This window comes from Macrotis lagotis, chromosome 5 (assembly GCF_037893015.1).
Source record: "Macrotis lagotis isolate mMagLag1 chromosome 5, bilby.v1.9.chrom.fasta, whole genome shotgun sequence".
Classification (NCBI taxonomy): domain Eukaryota; kingdom Metazoa; phylum Chordata; class Mammalia; order Peramelemorphia; family Peramelidae; genus Macrotis; species Macrotis lagotis.
Genome location: NC_133662.1, coordinates 35,866,384 through 35,888,557, shown reverse-complemented (window position 1 = coordinate 35,888,557; position 22,174 = coordinate 35,866,384). Strand labels below are relative to the sequence as shown.

Genomic DNA, 22,174 nt, shown 5'->3' with positions numbered 1-22,174 from the left:
GCCATCATTGATGATCTAATTTGACACATCAGAAGAGGAGAAATGTGTTCCAGGTTTAATGATAGACTCATCACATCCACTAGTACCAGTTAAAGCAGGCTTTACTCTGGCAAGATTGGTACCTCTTGACATATGGCTGAAAATAATCTTGGTTCATTGGAAAGAAGAGAGTAAATAATAATTGCTGAGGTATATGTATGTATGTATTTTGTTTTTTTAATCAGTTCTGCAACCCTGGGAAACAATATAGCCATAATGGGGGAGCAGCTGCTCCAGCCTGCTTTGGGACCACAATGGTGCTTTAGCCCTCCTCCCTGAAATTTCAAGGCTGTAGAATCCTCCCTTGTTTTCTGTGGTCAGAGGGGTTCTGTGGAAGGGGAGATTTTAAGCCATCCAATCTAGACCACCATCCCCTGCAAAGTTACTCTAAAGAAACTAAAAGGACACCTTGAATTTGGACCATCTTATTAGATTGTGAGTCTTTGAGTCTGAAGGCCATTTCTTTCAATAATCCTCTCAACTCTGTTGTCTTTGTTGTTATCATTGTTAAGACTATCCAATTTCTGTCCATTTCTTCTTGACCCTATTGACCATATTGTCCATTGGGTTTTTCTTGGTAAAGTCACTAGAGTATTTACCATTTCCTTCTCCAGTTGATTTAGTGATTAGGCACTTAACAGAGGTTTAAGTGACTTGCCAGAGTCACAAAGCTATTAAGTATCTGAGGCTGGATTTGAACTCGGGTCTTCCTGACTCTAAACCCACCTACTTGCCTCCTTCCTTGCTTATCTACTCATTCATTTGAGTATATGGTGCAACCCTCGCAAAAAACCCTGCCTGCCCTTAAGTAGTTTCCATTCTTCAGTGTTTACACAGATAAGTAAAATATCAGTATTTTGAGAAAGACAATAGTTTGCTGGCTCTGTTCCTTTTTTTAAATGAATCTTTTGTCTTTATTCAGTGAATAACTGCCTATTTTGCTCTCTCCAAGTCTATTTTTATAAACAGTGGCTTGACCATCAATCTCATATCTGCCATTTTCTTTCAGCCCCTAAGGATATAGTTCACCTGGGCCAGGTGATTACAATTCATCAGGAACAACTCTTACTATCTTTTTTTTTAAGGTTTTTTTGCAAGGCAATGGGGTTAAGTGGCTTGCCCAAGGCCACACAGCTAGGTAATAAGCAGCTGAGTCTGGATTTGAACTCAGGTCCTCCTGACTCCAGGACTGGTGCACTATCCACTACACCACCTAGCTGCCCCTCTTAACTATCTTAATCTTAGATTTCCTATATAAGTGTTTAACAAAATTCTTGTGGAATGAACTTCCTGTAGACATTTGTGTTATCAGCAAAAAAGTAAGAGTTGAACAACTCTGCTGTCTTGGTTATCATTGCCCTACCCACAGTAAGACAGATAGGCTTTCTGTCTTTTTTTAAAAATCTATCTTGGTTCTTCTGAATAGAAGAACCCATCAATTTTCAGTGAAATCTATGAGGTGTAAAATATATGTCCAATTTAGCAGTCTTTGTCAGACTTCCTGCCATCCCTCACTTTTCATTTGTTGTCCAGAAATCAAAAGTCCCATTCTCTGACACCACCTTCTTATCCAGCTGCTTTCTTCCCAAATCAGTTTTTCTATCTTTCAGTGAACAACAGAGGAACAACACAGCCCCTCTAGTCTTGAGTTTCTGGCCCCAAGACCTTGTTGGTTCTTTCTAGCTCATAACCAGAATTTGGGGAGCTATGTGTTTGGACAAGCCTTGGAAATTTCCTGTTTACATCTTGTGTCACATCCCCCAGCCTCTATTGTTGTCTAAAAATGAAAGCTTCAGTCATTCCTGATGAGGGCCCTCATCTTCCTCTCACCACTACTAGATGATCTCTCACTTGGTAGGTCTTATGTCTATATCTCCAAGCCAGAGGAGAACTGTATCCTCCCAAGAACATCCAGCTTCCCCATTGTTTTTAATCTTCAAATGTATAGTTGTCCTGATTACCTTCCTCTATTAGAGGATATCCTCTCCTACTTTTTTCTCCTTTTAGTTTGTTTCTGGTAAATTGATTTACAATGCAAGCAAATTTTCCAAATCCTATTCCACATAGCTTGATTTCTTGTTGTTGTTTCATTCATGTCCCACTGTTTGTGACCCCATTTGGGGTTTTCTTGGTAAAGATAGTGGAGTGGTGTGCTTTTAAGGCAAACAAGGTGAAGTGACTTGCCCAAGGTCACACTGCTAGGTTCTGAGGCTGGATTTGAACTCTGAAATGATGAATCTTCCTGACTCCTGTGCCACCTAGCTGCCCAGTCTTGTATTCAGCTTATCTTAAATGTCTGGATTATTACAGAACCCAGAGGTATCTAGGTGGGGCAGTGGATAACAGCAGTGAAACTGGTCAGGAGGACCTGAGTTCAAGGTCTGGAAGGCCCGAGTTCAAGGTCATCAGACACTTAATACTTTGTGTGACTAAGTCTCTTGTCTGCCTCTGTTTTTACCCAGCTATAAAATGGGGCTAATCATCACTCTACCATTGCTAAAATATCTGCTGACACCTAGTCCAACTCTTATTTTATGGTGAAGGAAACAGACTTGGAGAAGTCAAATGATGGACCTAAGCTACTTAGGGGTAGAATTGGGGCAAAAATTTATTTCCTAGTATACTATACTGCAATCTTTGATCAGACAATTCTGGCTAGTCCATTACAGCCTGGATGCCAAACCAGAGGGAGATCTGCTGCCTATTTGACCCTTACCAAGTCCCTTAACTTCTCAGAGCCATCTTAAGGCAATCTTAAGATCAGGCTGTATTAGCAAAGGGAATTTGCTGTCCCTGCATTAGTGAAATCACAAATAGAGATGACTGCACTATATTGTGTAGAAGGCATTTCAGGAGCAATGCAAGAGGTGTAAGGTATTGCTCTTTCCTGATCCCACTTAATGCCAGCGCCTTCCATCTGTTTGAGTACCTCCAATTTATCCTGTAAATTTCTTTGTACATAATTGTATTTCATATTGATAGTCCACCCTTACCCTTAGACTGTGAGCTCCTTGAGAGTAAGGATTCTTTTACCTTTCTTTGTACTGCTAGCACAAGTAATAGGCACTAATGAAATATTTTTTAACTGGAGACTGGTAGGGTTATAAAATCAGACAAAAAAAAATAATCCCACAATATAAACTAAAATACCATGAGGTCAGGCTCTGTTGTAAGTGGCATGCATGTCCTAGAATTGCACATTCCCCCATGTCAGTGTAGTTTCTAGAATCTCTTAGAATGCAGTGTCTCTGCCTCGAAATAAGAATAATAAGATTTCCAGCACCTGCCTCACAGGGTTATTGTGATGTCAGTTGAGATCATGTTTGTAAAATGTTTGCAAATCTTAAAGCATTTATATAAAAATATCAGCTATTAATATAACTCATGAGCTTATGGGCTATTTTTTTTTTTTTTTTTTTTTTTTTAGTTAGTAACAGGAGTATGGGAAGGAGAATACAATTTCTTCTGCCAGGACACTCGCAGTGGAGGAGAAGCAGATATGAAGGTAATTTATCTTTTTGTTCAATACTGTTCAGATTGTTTCATTTATCTTTTTGTTCAATACTGTTCAGATTGTTTCATCCCTGCCTACCCTAGCCTTCCCCCACTCTTCTTGTCTTCCTTCAGAGATTATCTTCATTCACAACACAGACAATCAAGAAAAAAAGAAAGAAAGAAAGATGTTTACATTTCTTAAAAAAATTATCTCCTCCTTAGAATGTAAACTTCTTTTGTACTAGGACATTCTTTGTTTATACCTGCAGGTTTAAGTATTAATACCTTTTTGATTTGTTTGTTTTTTTAGTCTTATTCAATTCTCATGACCCATTTGGGGTTTTCTTGACAAAGATACTGGAATGGTTTACCATTTCCTTCTCCAGCTCTTTTCAGATGGGGAAACTGAGGCAAGCAGCAGTGACTTGCCTAGGGTCTCACATACAAGTGTCTGAGATCAAATGGGGGGGGCAGAGCCAAGATGGTGACAGGAGAGGGCCTTGTCTTAGTTGCTCTGGAGCAAAACTTAGAAACTAAGGAATCTTAACTACATTTTCGAGAGACAGAACCCACAGAGGTATCCAGTGAAGCAATTCTCCAACTCGAGGTAACCTGGAAAAGAGCAGAAAGGCTCAGCTCCACAGGATCAGAGGGGTGGCCCACCAGAGGGAAAGAACTTCAGCCTCCTGGAGGCAGCCCCAGGGCACTGGGAGCCATGGCTCACAGCAGCGGGGGGAGTTTCCTGATCTATGCCCTGGGGAGCACAGGGCACAACTTGAGGGAACAGCTGGGGACCTCTGCCAGAGCGAGCATGTGAAGCCCAGCCCTCAGGGCATACAGCAAGCAGCATGGCTCCAGCAGCGCAGATCCAGGAACCAGAAGCGGGTGGAACCAGTAAGCAGGAGCTCCCAGGACATGAGCAAGCTGAGCCTAGGGAGGGGAGTGGAGAGAGACTGCCAAGCTCTGTCCTCTGTCCCTGGAACAGGACTCTAGGGCTCTAAGCATATTCAGATCCTGATCATAGTCTAGGGCCCCCCCCCACCTCAGCCCTGTGGCAGAGGGGGGAGCTTGTGGTCATTCACAGACCAGGAGGGAGGACAGAGCCTCACACACTGAGATCCTTGTGGGAGAGTTCCAAAAGCTGAGGAAGCACCCCAAAACCAGGCTCAGGCTGGGAAAATGAGTAAGCAGAGAAAAAAGAGGAACACCATTGAGAAATACTTTGCCTGTGATCCCAAGAAGGATCAAAACACTCAGTCTGAAGATGAGGAAGCACAAGCTCCTGCATCTAAAGACTCCAAGAAAAACAGAAATTGGGCTCAGGGCATGACAGAGCTCAAAAAAGACTTTGAAAATCAAGTGAGGGAGATAGAAGAAAAACTGGGAAAAGAAGTCAGAGAGATGCAGCAAAACCATGAAAATGAAGTCAGCAGCTTAGTCAAAGAGATCCAAAAAAATGCTGAAGAAAATAACATGTTAAAACCCAGCATAGGTCAAATGGCTAAAACAGTTCAAAAAGTTATTGAGGAGAAGAATGCTTTAAAAAGCAGAATTGTCCAGATGGAAAAGGAGATAAGAAAACTCTCTGAGGAAAACAAATCCATCAGACAAAGAATAGAACTCAGGGAGATTGCTGATTTTATGAGCAATCAGGACTCAGTACTTCAAAACAAAAAGAATGAAAAATTAGAAGAAAATGTGAAACATCTCATTGAAAAAACAACAGATATGGAAAATAGATTGAGGAAAGACAATTTAAAAATTATTGGAATACCTGAAAGTCATGATCAGGAAAAGAGCCTTGACATCATTTTCAAAGAATTATTACAGGAAAATTGCCCTGATATCCTAGAAGCAGAGGGCAAAATAGAAATGGAGAGAATCCACCGATCTCCCTGAGAAAGAGATCCAAACAAAACAACCCCCAGGAATATTATAGCCAAGTTCCAGAACTCCCAAGTCAAAGAGAAAATATTACAAGCAGCCAGAAGGACATAATTCAAATATCATGGAGCTATAGTCAGGATCACACAGGACTTAGCAGCAACTACATTAAAAGCTTGTAGGGCTTGGAATATAATATTCCAGAAGGCAAAAGAGCTCAAAATGCAACCGAAAATCAGCTACCCAGAAAAACTGAAGTCCTCTTCCAGGGAAAAAGATGAACTTTCAATGAACCAGGGGAATTTCAAATGTTCCTGTTGGAATGGCCAGAGCTGAACAGAAGGTTTGATCTTCAAATACAGGACTCAGGTGAAGCATAGAGAGTGGAGGAGAAGGGGGAAAATATAAAGGACTTAATGATGATGAACTACATCTATTCTTGGATAGAAAAATGATATTGATAACACTCATCACTCATATGAACCTTCTCATTTAATAGAGCAGGTAGAAGGAGCTGTTATAGATGAAGCAGAGGAGAAAATTGAAGATATATTGTGTAAAAATGGAGTCAATAGATAAAAGGGAAATGTAATGGGAGAAAGAAAAAGGAGAGGAGGAATAGGCTAAGATATTTCATATAATAAGATTTTTCTTTATTACAATGAGCTATTGCAATGATACAGAAGGGGGGAGGTAAGGAGGAATGAGGGAATCTTTGCTCTCATCAGAGGTGGCTAGGAGAGAAGACAGCATATATACTCAATGGGGTATAGACATCTGGAGTAAGAAGGAGAGAAGGGGGACAGGGGGAAGGCGGGGGGGGGAATGTGAGTGATGGAGGAGAGCATGGACATGGAGGGAGAGTGGTCAGATATAATAACATTTTCTTTTTTACTTCTTGGAAGAGGCTGGGATTGGGTGGCCTATCCAGGACCATAGGGCTGGGTGGATGCTGTGTAAGGGGTAGTATGTGGGTTCGGGGCCTCTCGGTCCCAGGGCCAGGGATCTGTCTTCTGCTCCACTCAACTACCGTACAGCAGAGTCAGAGTGAAAGGAGAAAGAAAATATAGTTCATGTTAGTAGAGAAGTATGAATGGAGGGAGTTGCAATCAGCAGTGGCAATGGTGGAAAAATATGGAAGTAATTTTTGTGATGGACTTATCCTAAAGAATGTGATATACCCACGACAGAGCTAGTGGTGTTGGAACACAGACTGAAGTACATTTATTATTATTATTATTATTATTATTATTATTATTATTATTATTATTTTCTGGGGAGTGTTGCAGGACAAATGGGACTGAGTGGCCTGCCTGGGGCTGCACAGCTGGCTGATTATTGGGTGTCTGAGGCCAGATTTGGACCTGGGTTCTCCTGGCTCAAGAGCCAGCAATCTGTTGGCCACCCAGCCGCCCCTACTATTATTATTACTATTTTATTTTATTTTGGGTCCTTTTTTTTTGTTTGTTTTTTGTAGGGCAATGGGGTTGGGGTGGCTTGCATGGGGTCATACAGCTGGGTGATTGTTGGGTGTCTGGGGCCGGATTTGGGCTTGGGTGCTCCTGGCTCCAGGGCCAGTGCTCCATCCACTGTACTACCTGGCCATGTCTACTACTACTACTATTATTATTATTTTAATTTTTTCTCTCCCCTTTACTTTATCACTTATGCAGGTCTATATTTTCTTGGGGGGGAGGGGGTATTATGTTTATTCTGAAACAAAAATATTTTAGTAATGTATAAAAATTATTTGAACAAAATAATAAACAAACAAATAAATAAAAAAGGAAAAACAAGCGGTCTGAGATCAAATTTGAACTCTGTTCTCCCTAATTCACCTAATTGCCCACACTTTTCAGTTATTGATGTGTATTGGTGTCTCCAATTAAATCTCTTTCCTATTGTCATTTCTTGATTTTCCTGCTGTATTCTTAAAGTTACGAGCTCTGGAGAACTGACTTTGTAGCTCTAACTTCAGCTCTGGGAGTATTTCACCATTTACTAAATGCTTTTAGACTAAATTGAAATTGAATATGGGTGATTGATGCATGGTGAGTGAATGGTGCCAAGATTCCAATAGAATATACTATGTTCCTTGATGAGGTTATGTAGGGACTGGTTCACTTTTGCATTCTTGGTTTTTTGATGTTTTTTTTTTTAATTTCCAGAAGTCTAGTATGGTGCCTGGCTTAGTTGATTATTTAATGAATGTTGGCCTAGGAGCAGCTTGGAGACACAGTGGATAGCATACCTTCTCTGTAGTCAGGAGGACCTGAGTTCAGATTTGGTCTCTAACTCATGACTCTTACTAGCTGGGTGACTTTGGACAAGTCACTTAACTTCAGTTGCCTTGCAAAAACCCCCAAATTTTCCTATTTTTCCTATATAGAGAGCTGACCTTAGAGTAAAGATTGCAGGCTATGAGATCCTTGGCAACTCCCTAAACTCTTTCTGGGAACCTCTGTAAGACTCTAAGTCACAGACCAGCCTATGTTGCCAGGGAAGTTTCTTCCCTACCAAGAATTCCCTATACTTGTGAAATCAGTGATTGGGAGCATCCCAATTAATGAACCTCCTTCCTGTCATTCAGATCTACTCTGAGTGTCTTATCAGGGTTCTTGCTAGAACCAAGAATTCTAGGTAAGACTTAATTACTGGCTTCTGCTTTTGCCCTAGGCCTTTTTCTTCTGGTTGCCTATTAGCAGTGCTCACTGTTCCAAGGTCTACTTGAGGCCATCCTTGTCCTTTACCTCTTATGCCAAGATCCAGATGTGGCCTGCCTAGAGACTTAATTAACTTTTATCAGTATCTGGATGTCTTTGATAGCCAAAAGCCTTCTAACAAGTTTATAACTGTATAAGTTCTAACTGTCCCTGATGGTGCCATCTTCTGACATCCAGACATTTTTCCACCTCTTTTCTTCCTTCTTTCCCTATATAAACCAAAATATATCAGATTCCTCTTTACTGCAGTATCTCCCAACTCTCAGCCCACTATGTCATCACAGAGCCCCCAATAAAATGCCTATTTACATGGGAGAGAGCCCATGTCTCATGAATTCTTTCTCAGACATCCATCCAACAATTCTTTCTCAGAACCTTGACAACAGGTTTGGACTATTGAGCACCTCCTATAAAGAGAGTTATGGAAGAAGAAACAAAGGTGAATTGTATCTAGAACCTGCCCTCAGGGAGTTATAATTGTAGTAGGGATAAAACAGGTGAAAACTAACCTTGTAATATAAAATAGAAGCATGTGATAAATCCATAAATGTTGTCTAAGGCTTTATGGAAGAAATGGTATTTGAATTGAATTTGGATTTTTATTTATTTTATTTATTCTATCTTCAGAGAATGCTCTTAGAGGGCAAGGATTATTTAATTTCTTTGTTATCTCTGAGCTAACATAGCATCTGGTATATAGAGGCACTTAATAAATGCTTATTGATTGAAAGATAAGTTAGATGGACAGAGCTTGAGATTGGGAGGGAGACATTCAAGATAGAAGGAAAAGTTAAGTTGGAATCAGATTATGGGAAGCCTTTTTTTTAAGGTTTTTGCAAGGCATTGGAATTAGGTGCTTAATACTGCTTACTGCAAATATTGATATAATCCACATAAACAAAAGCTTTTTTATTTTATTTTTCTTTTATTGATATTTTATTTATTTAATCCTTTATTGAGAATAATTTTAAGCATAGAAAGGAACTTGAAGACTGCAAGTGTCTGAGTTCGAATTTGAACTCAGGTTCTCCTGACTCCAGGGCTGATGCTCTATCCATTGTGCCACCTAGCTGCCCCTCTCTTCCCCTCTTAAAAGAAATCAGTTCCAAGATTGAAGTCAGCAGTCACAGACTTTGTTCTCTGTTGTTGTACTTCTTATTCTGAAAAATCCTGAAAGATTAGGACTCCCTTTTTTTTTCTGTCATATTTCATTCACTGAAATCAAGGAGTCTTTTCTTATATTGATTATATTCAAAGGGAATCCAAAGAGCCCATACTTTTCAATTTTTAATGTGGGTGTTGATGACCCCTTTTAAATATCTTCACTTATTGTCATTTCTCGCTTTACTGCTGTATTCTTAAAAAGTTATAAGAACTGGCAAACTTAACTTGGTGTCTAAATCTTCAACAACTCTTGAGAGTGATTTCACTACTTTAAAATCACTGAAGAAGCAACCCCCTATTCAAAGCAAGAATTCCCTTCCTCTCCTATAGACAGAATAGTAATTCTATGCTACCTCTGCTTGAATACTCCAAGGGACAGGGAAATCACTACCACATAAGACAATGCATCATACTTTGGGATTGCTCGAATTATTGGAATTTTTTTTGGCTTGTTTCATCTGTTGATCCCACATCTGTGGGATCTTTTAACTGTGGTTCTTCTGTCTATCAAATAGAAAATAATTCCTCTTTCATACAGTTAAGTATTTAAAGATTGTGACCATATTTTCTCAGTCCCTAAGTCTTCTGTTCTCCAATTTCTTTAATTTCCTTCGAGGATTCTCATGATATCTCAGTTATTTTCTTCCAGTTATATTCAAATTTGCTAACATGTCAAGCAAAGCACAGTGGTTCTCAAATATTAAAGTATATGTATTGATCATTTAAAATAAGCCATTTTAAATTTTTAAATGAAAAATAACTATTTTCTAAGATAAAAAAAGAAGTTAGAAGAGTTTTTTAAGTATATTTGTGCAAATTTCTTTAATGTCTGCCATAATTTTAAAAATAGCTAGATTCTTACCAGCTTTTGTGCATTCAACTTATTGTAACATTGTTTTGATTGAAGCATTTATGAAGGCAATTAAGCCTTCCACAAAAATGTTGTTGGGATAGGAAGGAATATTTGGGGGGGGTTGCAAGGCAATGGGGTTAAGTGGCTTGCCCAAGGCCACACAGCTAGGTAATTGTCTGAGGCTGGATTTTAACTCCTGACTTCAGGTCCGGTGCTCTATCTACTGCACCACCTAGCCACCTGTAGAAGGAATATTTTAACTTCAAATAACCTTAATGTTACTGTGAAAATTATTTTGACCTTGTAGACTTCCTGAAATGAACCTCTCCACCCCCAGGAGACTACAGAACCATTGATATAGTGGAGAGTCCCAGATTTGTCATTAAATGACTCAGGCTCAAATCCCAACTCTGTCTCACTTGTAGCTCATCTTTATGACCTTAAGCAAATCACTTCTCTCTGTACCTTAGTTTCCTTTGAAATGAGGGGATCTTTTGGATACACTCTTGAGGTCCTTTCCATATGTGTCCCTATGGATCTTTACCCAGAGTAGAAGACAGTGGAACCATCAGCTTCCTGGTTCTGGGCTTTAGGCTCTTAATGCAACTGGAGATCTTGATTGGTTGGTTTTATTTTGGTTTTGGCAGCGGTATGATTCTCTGTTGATTCACATTGAGCTGATGGTTTCCTCCCTTTCCACATGAGCATCTATTGAGCCTGGTCTTCTCACTTCTGTAATTCTGTATTCACCTTGCCAAACACAGGACTTCAAAGCCATAATGGAAGGTACTGGCCTCCTCCTTTGTATCTTTGTTAGACATTAACAGACACTCTGTGTGACTCTTTTGAGGGCTAAATAGAAATTCAAGATGTCCCAAAAGTCATAGTGCAGTTTTAAGTTAAAATAAGCTATTAACAAAGGTGAGAAATTTGTCCCAAAAGTTACAAACTCTAGCTTAAACCCACACTATGACTTTTTTTTTTATTTAAGGCAATGGGGTTAAGTGACTTACCCAAGATCACACAGCTAGGCAATAATTAAGTGTCTGAGGCTGGATTTGAACTTGGGTCCTCCTGACTCCAGGGTTGATGCTCTATTCACTGTGCCACCTAACTACCCCTGCACTATGACTTTTAGGACCCCCTGTAATATCCACAGCAAGACAACTTTGGAAAGACTTCCCAATAACCATGCCATCATCCTCTTTCTTCTCCACTTCTTCTTCTTAAAGGCAGGTAGGTAGTGCAATATTAGAGCACTGGACCTGGCATCAGGAAGTTTTGTTTGATTCTTTTCAGTCATGTCTGATCTTGTTTGGAGTTTTCTTGGCAAAGATACTGGAATGGTGCTCCATTTCCTTCTTTAGCTCTTTTTACAGATGCAGAAACTAAGGCAAACATGGTCAAATGATTTGCCCAAAATCACACAGCCTGTAAGTTACTTGAAAGATGAGTCCTTTTGACACTGTCTCCATTCTCTCTCCACAGCCTGGGTAGGCCTGTTCAAATCCAGCCTCAGACAATTGTTGTGTTACCCTGGGTGAGTCATTTAACACATACCTGCCCTGGTTTCCTCATTTGTAAAATGGAGATAATAATAAAACCTGCCTGTCCAGGATAGTTGTGAGAATCAAATGAGTTAATATTTGTAAAGAGCACTTGACAAATCTTAAAGCTGTGTATAAATGAAAGATGTTTATTATGGTTATTGTTGTCTATTATTCCTGTTAGATCATCCGGGTCCTCTGGTGGTACTACTTCTCCAAACTCATTGAGTTTATGGACACCTTCTTCTTTATTTTACGAAAGAACAACCATCAGATCACTGTACTGCATGTGTACCACCACGCCTCCATGCTGAATATCTGGTGGTTTGTCATGAACTGGGTGCCCTGTGGTCACTGTAAGTATTATTCAGATTGAAATGACTTTGTCAGATGCATGTGCAAAGATGGCAGGCTGAATCTGGGAGCATTGGGTGAGGGGTGACTGCCTCTGCCTGTTTAAAATGGCTGAAACTCAAGAATTTGGACTTTGATGTCTTATTTGTCTAGAGCAGGTTTGTGTGGACTAGGGAGAGAGGGTAAAACTGAAATATAATCATCCCCCCCCATAATAATTATTCTGTACTAATTTGGCAAATTAGCTTAATGGAATAAATAAGAGAAGACAACCCAAACTGGGGAGCTTATAAGAAGTCTAGTCTTATTCTAAGTCAACTAACTAGCTATGTACTTGCTGACCAGGGATCCCCTGAACGTCTTGCTTCTTTCCCAGATTTTTTTTTCTCTTTCCCCAGGGTTAATCCCCTTCTTCTTTAAGGTGATTTGGGGGGATTTTCTTTCCCTTCTAAACTGTGTTTGAGTCTCAGAAGAGTAGAGTAGACCTGGCAGCACAACAAAAAAGCACTAGATTTGAAGTTAGAGCACCTGGCTTCAAATCCTGTCTCTCACAGTCACTGCTTTCCACCATTAAATTCAAGATCCTATGAACCTAAGTTATTGGACTTCAGTTTCTCTATCTGTAAAATAAGGTAATTGAACTAGCTCTAGATATCTCTCTCTCTCTCTCTCTCTCTCTCTCTCTCTCTCTCTCTCTCTCTCTCTCTCTCTCTCTCTCTTAAATCTCTACTCCCATGAGCTTGTGTCAACCAACTTCCCTGAATCTCAGTGTACATATCTGTCGAATGAGAATGTTTAGACTAGATGCCTGCTAAGGTTCCTCCTATTCTAAATCTGTGAACCCCTGAGTAGGCCAGGTTAGCTATAGCATAGTAAATAGAGCCAGTAGACTTGGAGACAAGATGAGTTCAAATCCTTTCCCAGGTACTTAGTAAGTTGCATATCCTAAATCTCTACTAACCTCTATTTTCTCATCTATAAAATGGAATAATAACATCTACTTCACTGGGTTGTCTTGGGTATTAAATGAAAGAATGTGTTGAATGCCTTTGCAGACATTAAGCACTATATATAAATGCTTCTTGTTTTTATTATTATTATTTTCATAAAATTGCACTTTAAAAATCCCACTTATATATTGTATAATCCATGTCATTTTTCCATTAGTATGTGTATAGTTTTCATTTCTTGATAGAATTTGAAAACTGAAAATGAAATCTCGTAGACAGTTGTCTTTGTTTTTGCTGAGGGGGGGCTTCTGATTTTCACTACACAAAATATCAGCCTTTGAGTTCAACCAGTGCTTAGCCCAGAACAGCTATTCCTCTTGATAGGAATCTCATTATGCAAAAAGGTTTAACAAATAACTTAATTTAAAATTTCTAACCCCCCTGAATTTTGTTTGATGGTTGCCTTCTGGCACATTCAGTCTGGCTGGTTTCTTTAGACTTCATTTTTCATAGGATCATAGCCTTAGAGAGCTGTAAGAGGCTTTAAGAGATTATCCAAGTCTATCCTCTCCCAATACAGACAAGGAAACTGAGCAGGAGGTTAAAAGATTTGTTCCATAGGGACTGAATACCAGAACTAGGATTGAACTTGGATTCCTTGACTCCAAATTCATTGCCTTTACCACTTCATCATACTGTTTCCTTTTCATGTCATTAATTACTGCCTTTCTCCATCAGTTCAGCATTGACAAAGCTAGTCCCTGAAGGATTATCCCCATTTTTCACTTGATGCTGAGGTTCTAAGAAGTTAACATGATTTGCCAATAGTCACACTCATATTTATTGAAGATCTTAGGTGGGATTGGAACCCAGGACTATTGATTCCATGTCCAGAACTCTTGAGATCACCCATCCAGTTAGTAGCAAGGTTGGGGGCCTAGAGTTGAGGTTCCTCAACTCTTGAGATTACTGTTGCTTCTACTATATAGCAAGGCTGACTTTTGCATGTAATTTAACTTTTTAAATTCCCAATAGCAATAATACCATCTTACAGATTTTTCAAAGAAATTCTGTCATTGAACCCTGTGAAATACAAGGTCTGACATGTATGACCCTTTCCATTTGACTTATAAGGATTCTGAGGCATAATGACTTTGTGACTTTCCCAGAATTGGCTTAGGGGTAAGACTAGACCTCAGCTTGAATTCCCTGATATATAGAGGCTTCATACTCTTCCACCAATTCAATCATAGTCCATTTCCTAAGCTTTATGATTTGAGTGCCCTGTGGGCCTCAGTTTCCTCATCTTTAAAATGAAGATTTCAAGACTAGTTGATCTCCGTAGGATCTTAATTGATGACCTGTAAAGTAAGAGTGAGCTCTAGCAGCCCTGAGAATACATTCAGCTTAAAACTATATGGTATATGTTTATGCTGAGATGGTTGACAAGGCTCTTGCTTAGGAATTCTCTCTTGTCTTTCAAGTTTCCCAAGCCTGGTAAATTTTTTAACCTATGACATGAAAAACTATGATGACATGACCTTCCCATTTCTCTCCCCTCCAACCTCTACAGCCTACTTTGGTGCCACCCTTAACAGCTTTATTCACGTCCTCATGTACTCTTACTATGGTCTGTCTGCTGTTCCATCCATGCGCCCGTATTTGTGGTGGAAGAAATACATCACTCAGGGACAGCTGGTGAGTGATTCTAGCCTCTTCTGGTTGTGGCTGTCCTCCGAAAGGCAGTCCTGCTAGCTGCTTGGCTGGATGTTCTTTGTCTGGGCCCTTGTGTGAGTTGGGGTGGGGGAGTGGGGAAGGTGGGGCAGTGTGGGCTTCTAAATCCAAGGTGGGGAGACTCTGGGCTTCAGCAGCTTCCTCCTCTGTAAAATGAGGAAGTTGGACTCTCTGACCTCTTCAGATCCCTCCCAGCTCTAATGTATGATCCTTATGTAAGCTCCCTGCCTATGCAGACCATTTCTTGTGAGTCAGACAGCTAAGAACTGTTTGCTGGGCTTTAAAAGTAGGAGAACTAAACTTCAATCAGCAGACATTTTTTGGAGAACCTCATTATATGCAAGGGTTTGTTGTTGAGCTTAGTAGCCCTTCATTGAAGGGCTAACTTGCTGCCAAAATTAAGAACATAATAAACACTTGAAGCACCTGGTTGAGCCTGATGGCTTACCTTACCTTTCCCAAAGAATTTCCCAGTGACCATTATCATTCTGGGCTCCTAAGACTCCCCATTAAATTAATAGTCAACTATATTATTCCAGTGGCTTATGAGATCACCCTCTCTGGGGGATACCTCCCTTCCACGTAGGTATTAGCTGTGCAATACTTCTGTGGTTAGAGGGCATAGGTTTGCATTAAACAGCCCTCAGGCTTATTGTACATGACCCCTTCCCTCAAGAAGTCTCCATTCCAGCCAAAGGTTCCCTGTTATTCTCTCCCATACCTTACATTCCATTCTTTTATCTCCTTGCCCTCGCCTATGCTTGCCTGTGGCCAGAGTGTACTCTTCCTTCAGAATTCAACTTGAGGGGCGGCTAGGTGGCTCACCGGCCCTGGAATCAGGAGTACCTGGGTTCAAGTCCAGTCTCTGACACTTAATAATTACCTAGCTGTGTGGCCTTGGGCAAGCCATTTAACCCCATTTGCCTTGCAAAATCCTAAAAAAAAAAAAATTCAACTTGAAGGCCACCTTGCTCCTAGCTCCTAGCTCCTAACAGGACATCTTTCGTGATCCCTCCAGCTGTTCTGCTTTGTATATGTTCTGTTTTAAATTATTTTTCTGACCTCAAGTAGCCAGCAGTATAGAAGAGGGACAACATGCATCCTCAGTAACTATTCATAACATTACCCAAATATCCCAGAGGTGAAACTAGGGGAAAAAAAAAAGGAGAGCAATGTACTTTAAATAAGCTAAGTGAATGCAGAATTCTCCAGACAAATCTTTAATTGTTAAAGATTTTTCTTAGAAGTTTTTATTCAAAGTAGGCTTCCTTAATTTCCCCCAGTTCTTTTTTACGAATATGTTAGATACTGTTTGAAATACACAGTATTTCAGGGTAGCAGCTCCATCCTCATGGACTAAGGGGAAATAACACATAGGCAAGTAAATAGAAGATATGTAAGGATGAAGTGCCTCTAACATTAAGTGCCTTTCAGAGGATAGCCCTCTAACATTTCTTCCCTGATAGAATGTTAGCTCCTGGAGGGCAGGGTTATATCTTTGTATTCTTGGACCTTGACACAAAGTTGGACTGGTTCTTTATGAATGCTTATTTTTTTAGTTGTTTGATCATCTAAAGGGGAAAAATAGACTTAATTGTGTAGCAACGTCCAACAGAACAAAGATCAGAACAACCAATTCTCCAGTTTACAGAATTCTAATGATCTTTTGGAAACTCAGGTTTGTTGAGGGACCTGTATTTTTGGAAGCAGGAAAGACCTGCCCGTAATTTCCCCTCTTTTTTTATTTTCAGAGTTATTCTAAATGGATTCACTTTAATGTTATTTTTTAAAATAAGTCTTCAGCAAAAACAGCCTCCTACACTGTTATTAATTTGACAGAATTTAAACACTCTGTAGCAGCAATATATTGTTTCTAGCATTTTAACTTTTTTCTGAGAGCTGTTTCATGTAGTTTTCATTTAGCTTAACTTCCTCCTCCCCGTAAAATTTCAAGTCTGATAGTGCCTTTTCCTAAAAGAAATATTCAGGCATGAGAAGTAAGAAACACTCTATTAGCTATTTTTCACATTTCCTGCTATAGCAGGAAATTTCCATATTACACTCATTCCCTTCCTCTTCCCCTTAAAACAAAATTTTTTTTAAAAAACCCAAACTAAATATGTATTCATCAATTCAGTATTTATTTATATGTGTGTGTATATCTATATATACAGATATATAGAGAGATATATAGATATAGATATAGATAGACCATTCTGTAAAACCTCTATATATTTATTATTTCCACTACTAGATACTGGGGATTCAAAATGAAATACAGCCCCTTCCCTAAAGGAACTTATGTATTCTCTCAAGTTACAACATGTTAGAGTTCACTCCATTTGCTAGTGCATTATTATCATCATTTTCATCATCATCATCATCATCATTTTATTAATTATGATTATGATCTTAGAAAGGCTTTTCATTGGATTATCTAGGTATTTATAGAGGTATGTTATATTCTGTATCATGTTATGATAATGAATTATGAAGCTAATTCTTTGTGTGCTTTCCCTCTTCCCCCATTTTTTCCCTTTCCCCAACAGCTCCAGTTTGTGTTGACAATCATTCAGACTAGCTGTGGTGTTGTGTGGCCTTGTGCGTTTCCTCTGGGCTGGTTATACTTCCAGATTGGCTACATGATTTCATTGATTACCCTCTTCACAAATTTCTATATTCAGGTAAAATCACTTTTAAAACAATAGCAATAACAACTTGTATTTGATATAATTTGGGCTGATTTGATGCTATATCTAGGAAGATTTTAAAGACATTTCTCCAATGCTTTTTGAATTTAAATACTTTATCAGTACCTCACCTTAGACTCCAGATTAATAACTTGTAAAAAAGAAGGGGCTTCATGAAGGTTTTCGCTTACATGAGTTCTCTATTCTGAAGTAGTTCTATAAAGTGATTTCCACTCAAATCTTATGACCAGAATCCTCAGGGTTCCCACTTGAGAGCTGCTCATCAATGGAAAATTCTCATAGTGATTAATAGGAAATGATCCTTGTAAGGTTCTAATTAATATAAGTGTCCTACAGAAGTGTTGCCTCAAAGTTGGGAAAACCTGAGTTCAAACCCTGCCTCTGATATACTTCTGATTCTTCTCAGTGACCCAATTAGTTCCCTAAGACCTTTAAGTTGTAAAGCAGGACATATCTGCCCTGGTAAAGGGAGTTTGCTTATTATGCATCTCCTATACCAAATTTGTGGTGCTGCAAGATTCCTTTGACATAGATACATAGGCATTTTTAGATCAGACTTGTGATTTCATTGATACAGAGAACTTGCAGAAAATAGCTTTTATAATTCAATCAGTACTTACTTCATACAGTGAATAGACTGCCAGGTCAAGCAACACTGATATTTCTGAGTTCAAATGTGACCTCAGACATTTAGTAGCTGTGTGACTCTGGGCAAGTCACTTCACCCTGTTTGCCTCAGTTTCCTTATCCTTAAAATGATCTGGAGAAGGAAATGACAAACCCCTCCACTATCTTTGCCATGAAAACCCCAGAGAGTCGGACAATAACCACTACCTGCTTTGTAATTTGTTGTACTGAGAAATTATATTATTATCAGTATTTTATAGATAGGAAAACTGAGGTTCAGAGGATAAGTAACTTGCCCACAATCACTCATCCCAAAGATGTTAGAGACATAGTTTCAAATCCGGATCTTCCATAATCCAAAGCCCTATACCCTCCCTACATTACTACCCTGCCTTCCAGTGTGTTGGGTGGTTACTGACCTCAAAGGTCATTTCACATTATAATTTAAAAAGAAAAGAAACAAATCCTCCCCCCCCAATGGATTTTTAGATTTTTATATCAACATCTCTATCAGATGGTTTATATAGCCTTACCCACCCTCCTCCTTTCCCAAGAGAGGTCATTTTGGCCACCATATTAAAATCCCATTTACCCTTGTACTCCTCAGACTTACAATAAGAAGGCATCTGCCCGAAGGAAAGACTATCAGAATGGGTCCATGACTGCAGTGAACGGGCACACAAACAACTTTTCTTCTCTGGAAAACAATGTGAAACCAAGAAAACAAAGGAAGGATTGAAGACCAAACATTTAGAAACCCCAGACAACAAAATCATCTGATTGTAAGCACAATGTGAGTTGTGCACTGATACTCCTAACAGCTACTGTAACTATTCCTGCCTGCAATAGTGTGATTTATGTAGGACTTAACCAGTGCAAACTAGAAAAATTGTATAAAGATTATTAAAGTAGGCATAAGATTTTTTAATAATTCTGGGCTCTTACTGACCCTGCTCTAGACTGTGGAAAGGAGTATTATTATAGTAAATGACACTGCTGTTGCCTTATTAGTCAATATGATAGGTGCTGAATTGTGATTCACAATTTCCAAACACTGTAATCCAGTCTCATTTTTTTTTAACTGTAGATCATGCATGTGATTGTAAATGTAAATTTGTAAGTTGTTTTGGTAGAGATAAACACACATGCCTTAAAAGTTTAACAGAAAAAAAAAAGCAGGGCCCAAAGCTTTTCAGTTTAAAATTAAGGTTATATTTTAAGGGTTTTTTTGTTTGTTTTTGTTTTTAAATTGATTTTCTTATATGTTCCATTTAGAAAGACCACAATTCATGAGATGAATAATGTCTGAAGCATAATTTTAAGTGGCTTGTGCAAGTTTCAGTGAAATCAGCAATGGCACCTCCAGTTTTATAATATTGGCTTTCTTTAAGCAGGCCTAGATTCTAATGGAGCAATCAGTTTAACTTTTTAACAGATTGTATTTTTTTATTTTGCGTGCCGCTATTAATGTAAAAAAATAAAAATAAAAATGTGCGCTAGAGCAACCATGACAGGAGATATATACATATATATATATACGTGTAGGGGTGTGTGTGTGTGTGTATATATAGCTTGTCTTTAAGGTTTAAAGAAGAGTGTGTGGTGGACCGACTGTTGTTAATTTCTCAACTACAAATTGCTAAGTGGCTTTTATACAGGGGAACAATGCTGGTTTTGTTTCACACATCGAGGGTAGGATACATACCTTTCCAAAAAGACAACTGAATACTTTTGACATAACACAGTCCTACAGATGATCTATATAATTGGTTGGCAGGGGTCATATTTAGACTGGTTTCTGTACTGCTATCTGTTCAGATGCAAAATAGTTTTTTGTTTTTTTTAATGTACCTAGATTGCCAAAAAGAGAAGAGAGAACCCTTTTCCAAATTTGGGGTTTGTTTTTTTTTTTTTAAGGTAAAATTTAAACAGATAGCTACAGTAGAAGAGAGAACTGGGAAATTTGGAGATGATTTTTTTCATGTAAGTCTTCTATATCACCTGTAATTTTTCCGCTTGGCATCTAAAGATTTGTTTAGAACTGCTTATTTAAAAAAATGATATACTGCTTACTGTAAAAATCTTGTCTTGCACTCTTTAGTGGCAAAAATAGACAAGAGCTACTATATATGTCTTTTAAAGTGTTGGAACTTAGCCTATAAATAAATACCTTATTCACTGAGCAGCAATTACATTTAACCACTCATGCAATATGTCTTAGAGAATCATGGATCTAAATGTATAGACTGTTGGTTTGATATTTATGTAAATATCAGTTTACCATGCTTTAATTTTGCACATCCATATCTTAGGAGAACTACTGAGTTCTCTTAGTCTTGTGGGTTTTCTTTACTTGTTTTGAAGAAGTCATGGCATCTGTTTACATTACCTTGTCAAAACTAGAGAGTGTATGTGTGTATGCATATGTCTTCATTCCTAGGTACCAGTTTGCAAAAGTCTTTACATATTTCAGTACAGAAGCTATAATACTCAATAGTGCTAAGTGTGCTAGAAATAAATCTTTAGCTCATCTGGATATACCCACATTGTTAAACAATGTCAAAACGTTAATCATTAAAACATTTTTGATTATCTGTGCTTGAGTTTCTTGGTGTTTGTGCGCTCTCAAATTGGTGAAGGGGCCCCCCAGTGGGTGCCAGGGCTACAAGAGGTGTTGGTACCCCTTAGAATGCAAAGGATACTTGGGGGGGGTGAGAGTTAAATCAAAGAAGGGACAGGAATACATGAGGTGGACTGGATAATTGTAATGGATAAAGAAGACAGAACTAATGATCTGTTTTGCTTCTGTTTTCTTTGTCAAGGAGAGTGATCTTTGGACTAAGAAGGCTAAGGTGGTTAACAAGGCATTGAAATGCAAGATAAGAGCAGCAATAGGTGGAAATTGCAAAAAAGAAAAAAAAAAGACTGGGTCAAGAAAAAACTTCCTCAAAAATTAAAGTGTCCAAAGGCAGAATAGGCTACTTCAAGGTAGAGCTATAGTTAACTAAGACTGGAAAAACAAGAAATTAAAAGACCCTAGTCTGTGCTCCAGTTTTTTAAATTATTATTTAATAAATTACATAATTTAAAAATACATTATTTACCTTTTAGCAGTCATATGTATGCCTATTGAATTTAGCTCCTTGTTATAATATAGCAAAAATTATTCAAACTAGGAAGCTTTCTTTTTTTTTGTATTTTTTTTTTTTTGGTTTTTAAATTTATTTATTTTGAATTTTACAATTTTCCCCCCTAATCTCACTTCCCTCCCCCTACCCCCCACATTGTTTCCATGGTATACATTGATCTAAGTTGAGTGTGATGAGAGAGAAGTCATATCCTTAAGGGGAAAAAAAAAGTATAAGAGAGAAAAATTACATAATAAGATGACGTGTTTTTTTTTTTAATTAAAGGTAATAGTCTTTGGTCTTTGTTTAAATCCCACAGTTCTTTCTCTGGATACAAACGGTTTTCTCCATTGCAGATACCCCCAAATTGTGCCTGATTTTTGTTGCACTGATGGAATGAGTCAGTCCATTAAGGTTGATCATCACTCCCATGTTGCTGTTAAGGTGTACAATGTTCTTCTGGTTCTGCTCATCTCACTCAGCATCAGTTCATTCAAATCCTTCCAGGCTTCCCTGAATTCCCATCCATCCTGGTTTCTAATAGTGTTCCATAACATACATATATACCACAATTTGTTCAACCATTCCCCAATTGATGGACATCCACATCCACTCAATTTCTAATTCTTTGCCACCACAAACAGGGCTGTTATGAATATTTTTAAACAAGTGATATTTTTACCCTTTTTCATGATCTCTTCAGGGTATAGACCCAATACAAACTAGGAAGCTTTCAAAGAGAATTCTTCCTCCCTTTATCCTGGATCCTGGCTCACATCTGGGGAACTGCTCCTTTCCCAAGAAGTAGCATCTTCAAAAAACACTGTTCAGTGTCCTGGATCCCAAGTTGGACTGGTAATCTAGACTCTCCCTTCCCTTTCAAATGAATTTGTATTAATTTCACATCTTGAATTACAAAGTTTATTATAGAGGGAGTTTTTGTCTGCAAGCTCCAGGAGCCTAAC

The 22,174-nt window shown here is 38.6% G+C and overlaps 1 protein-coding gene across 3 annotated transcripts in view; it reads left to right on the top strand.

Annotated features, from left to right (window-relative positions):
* Positions 1 to 20,568, top strand: part of ELOVL5 (ELOVL fatty acid elongase 5) — an 88,571-nt gene extending 68,003 nt beyond the window's left edge. For all 3 annotated transcript variants that reach the window (XM_074237207.1, XM_074237205.1, XM_074237206.1), the window contains exons 4-8: positions 3,467 to 3,544; positions 11,890 to 12,061; positions 14,583 to 14,707; positions 17,293 to 17,427; positions 18,689 to 20,568. In XM_074237207.1, the coding sequence (XP_074093308.1) occupies positions 3,467 to 3,544; positions 11,890 to 12,061; positions 14,583 to 14,707; positions 17,293 to 17,427; positions 18,689 to 18,820 (642 nt within the window). In that variant the 3' untranslated portion in view covers positions 18,821 to 20,568. The remainder of the gene's footprint in view (positions 1 to 3,466; positions 3,545 to 11,889; positions 12,062 to 14,582; positions 14,708 to 17,292; positions 17,428 to 18,688) is intronic.
* Positions 20,569 to 22,174: the final 1,606 nt, after the last annotated feature.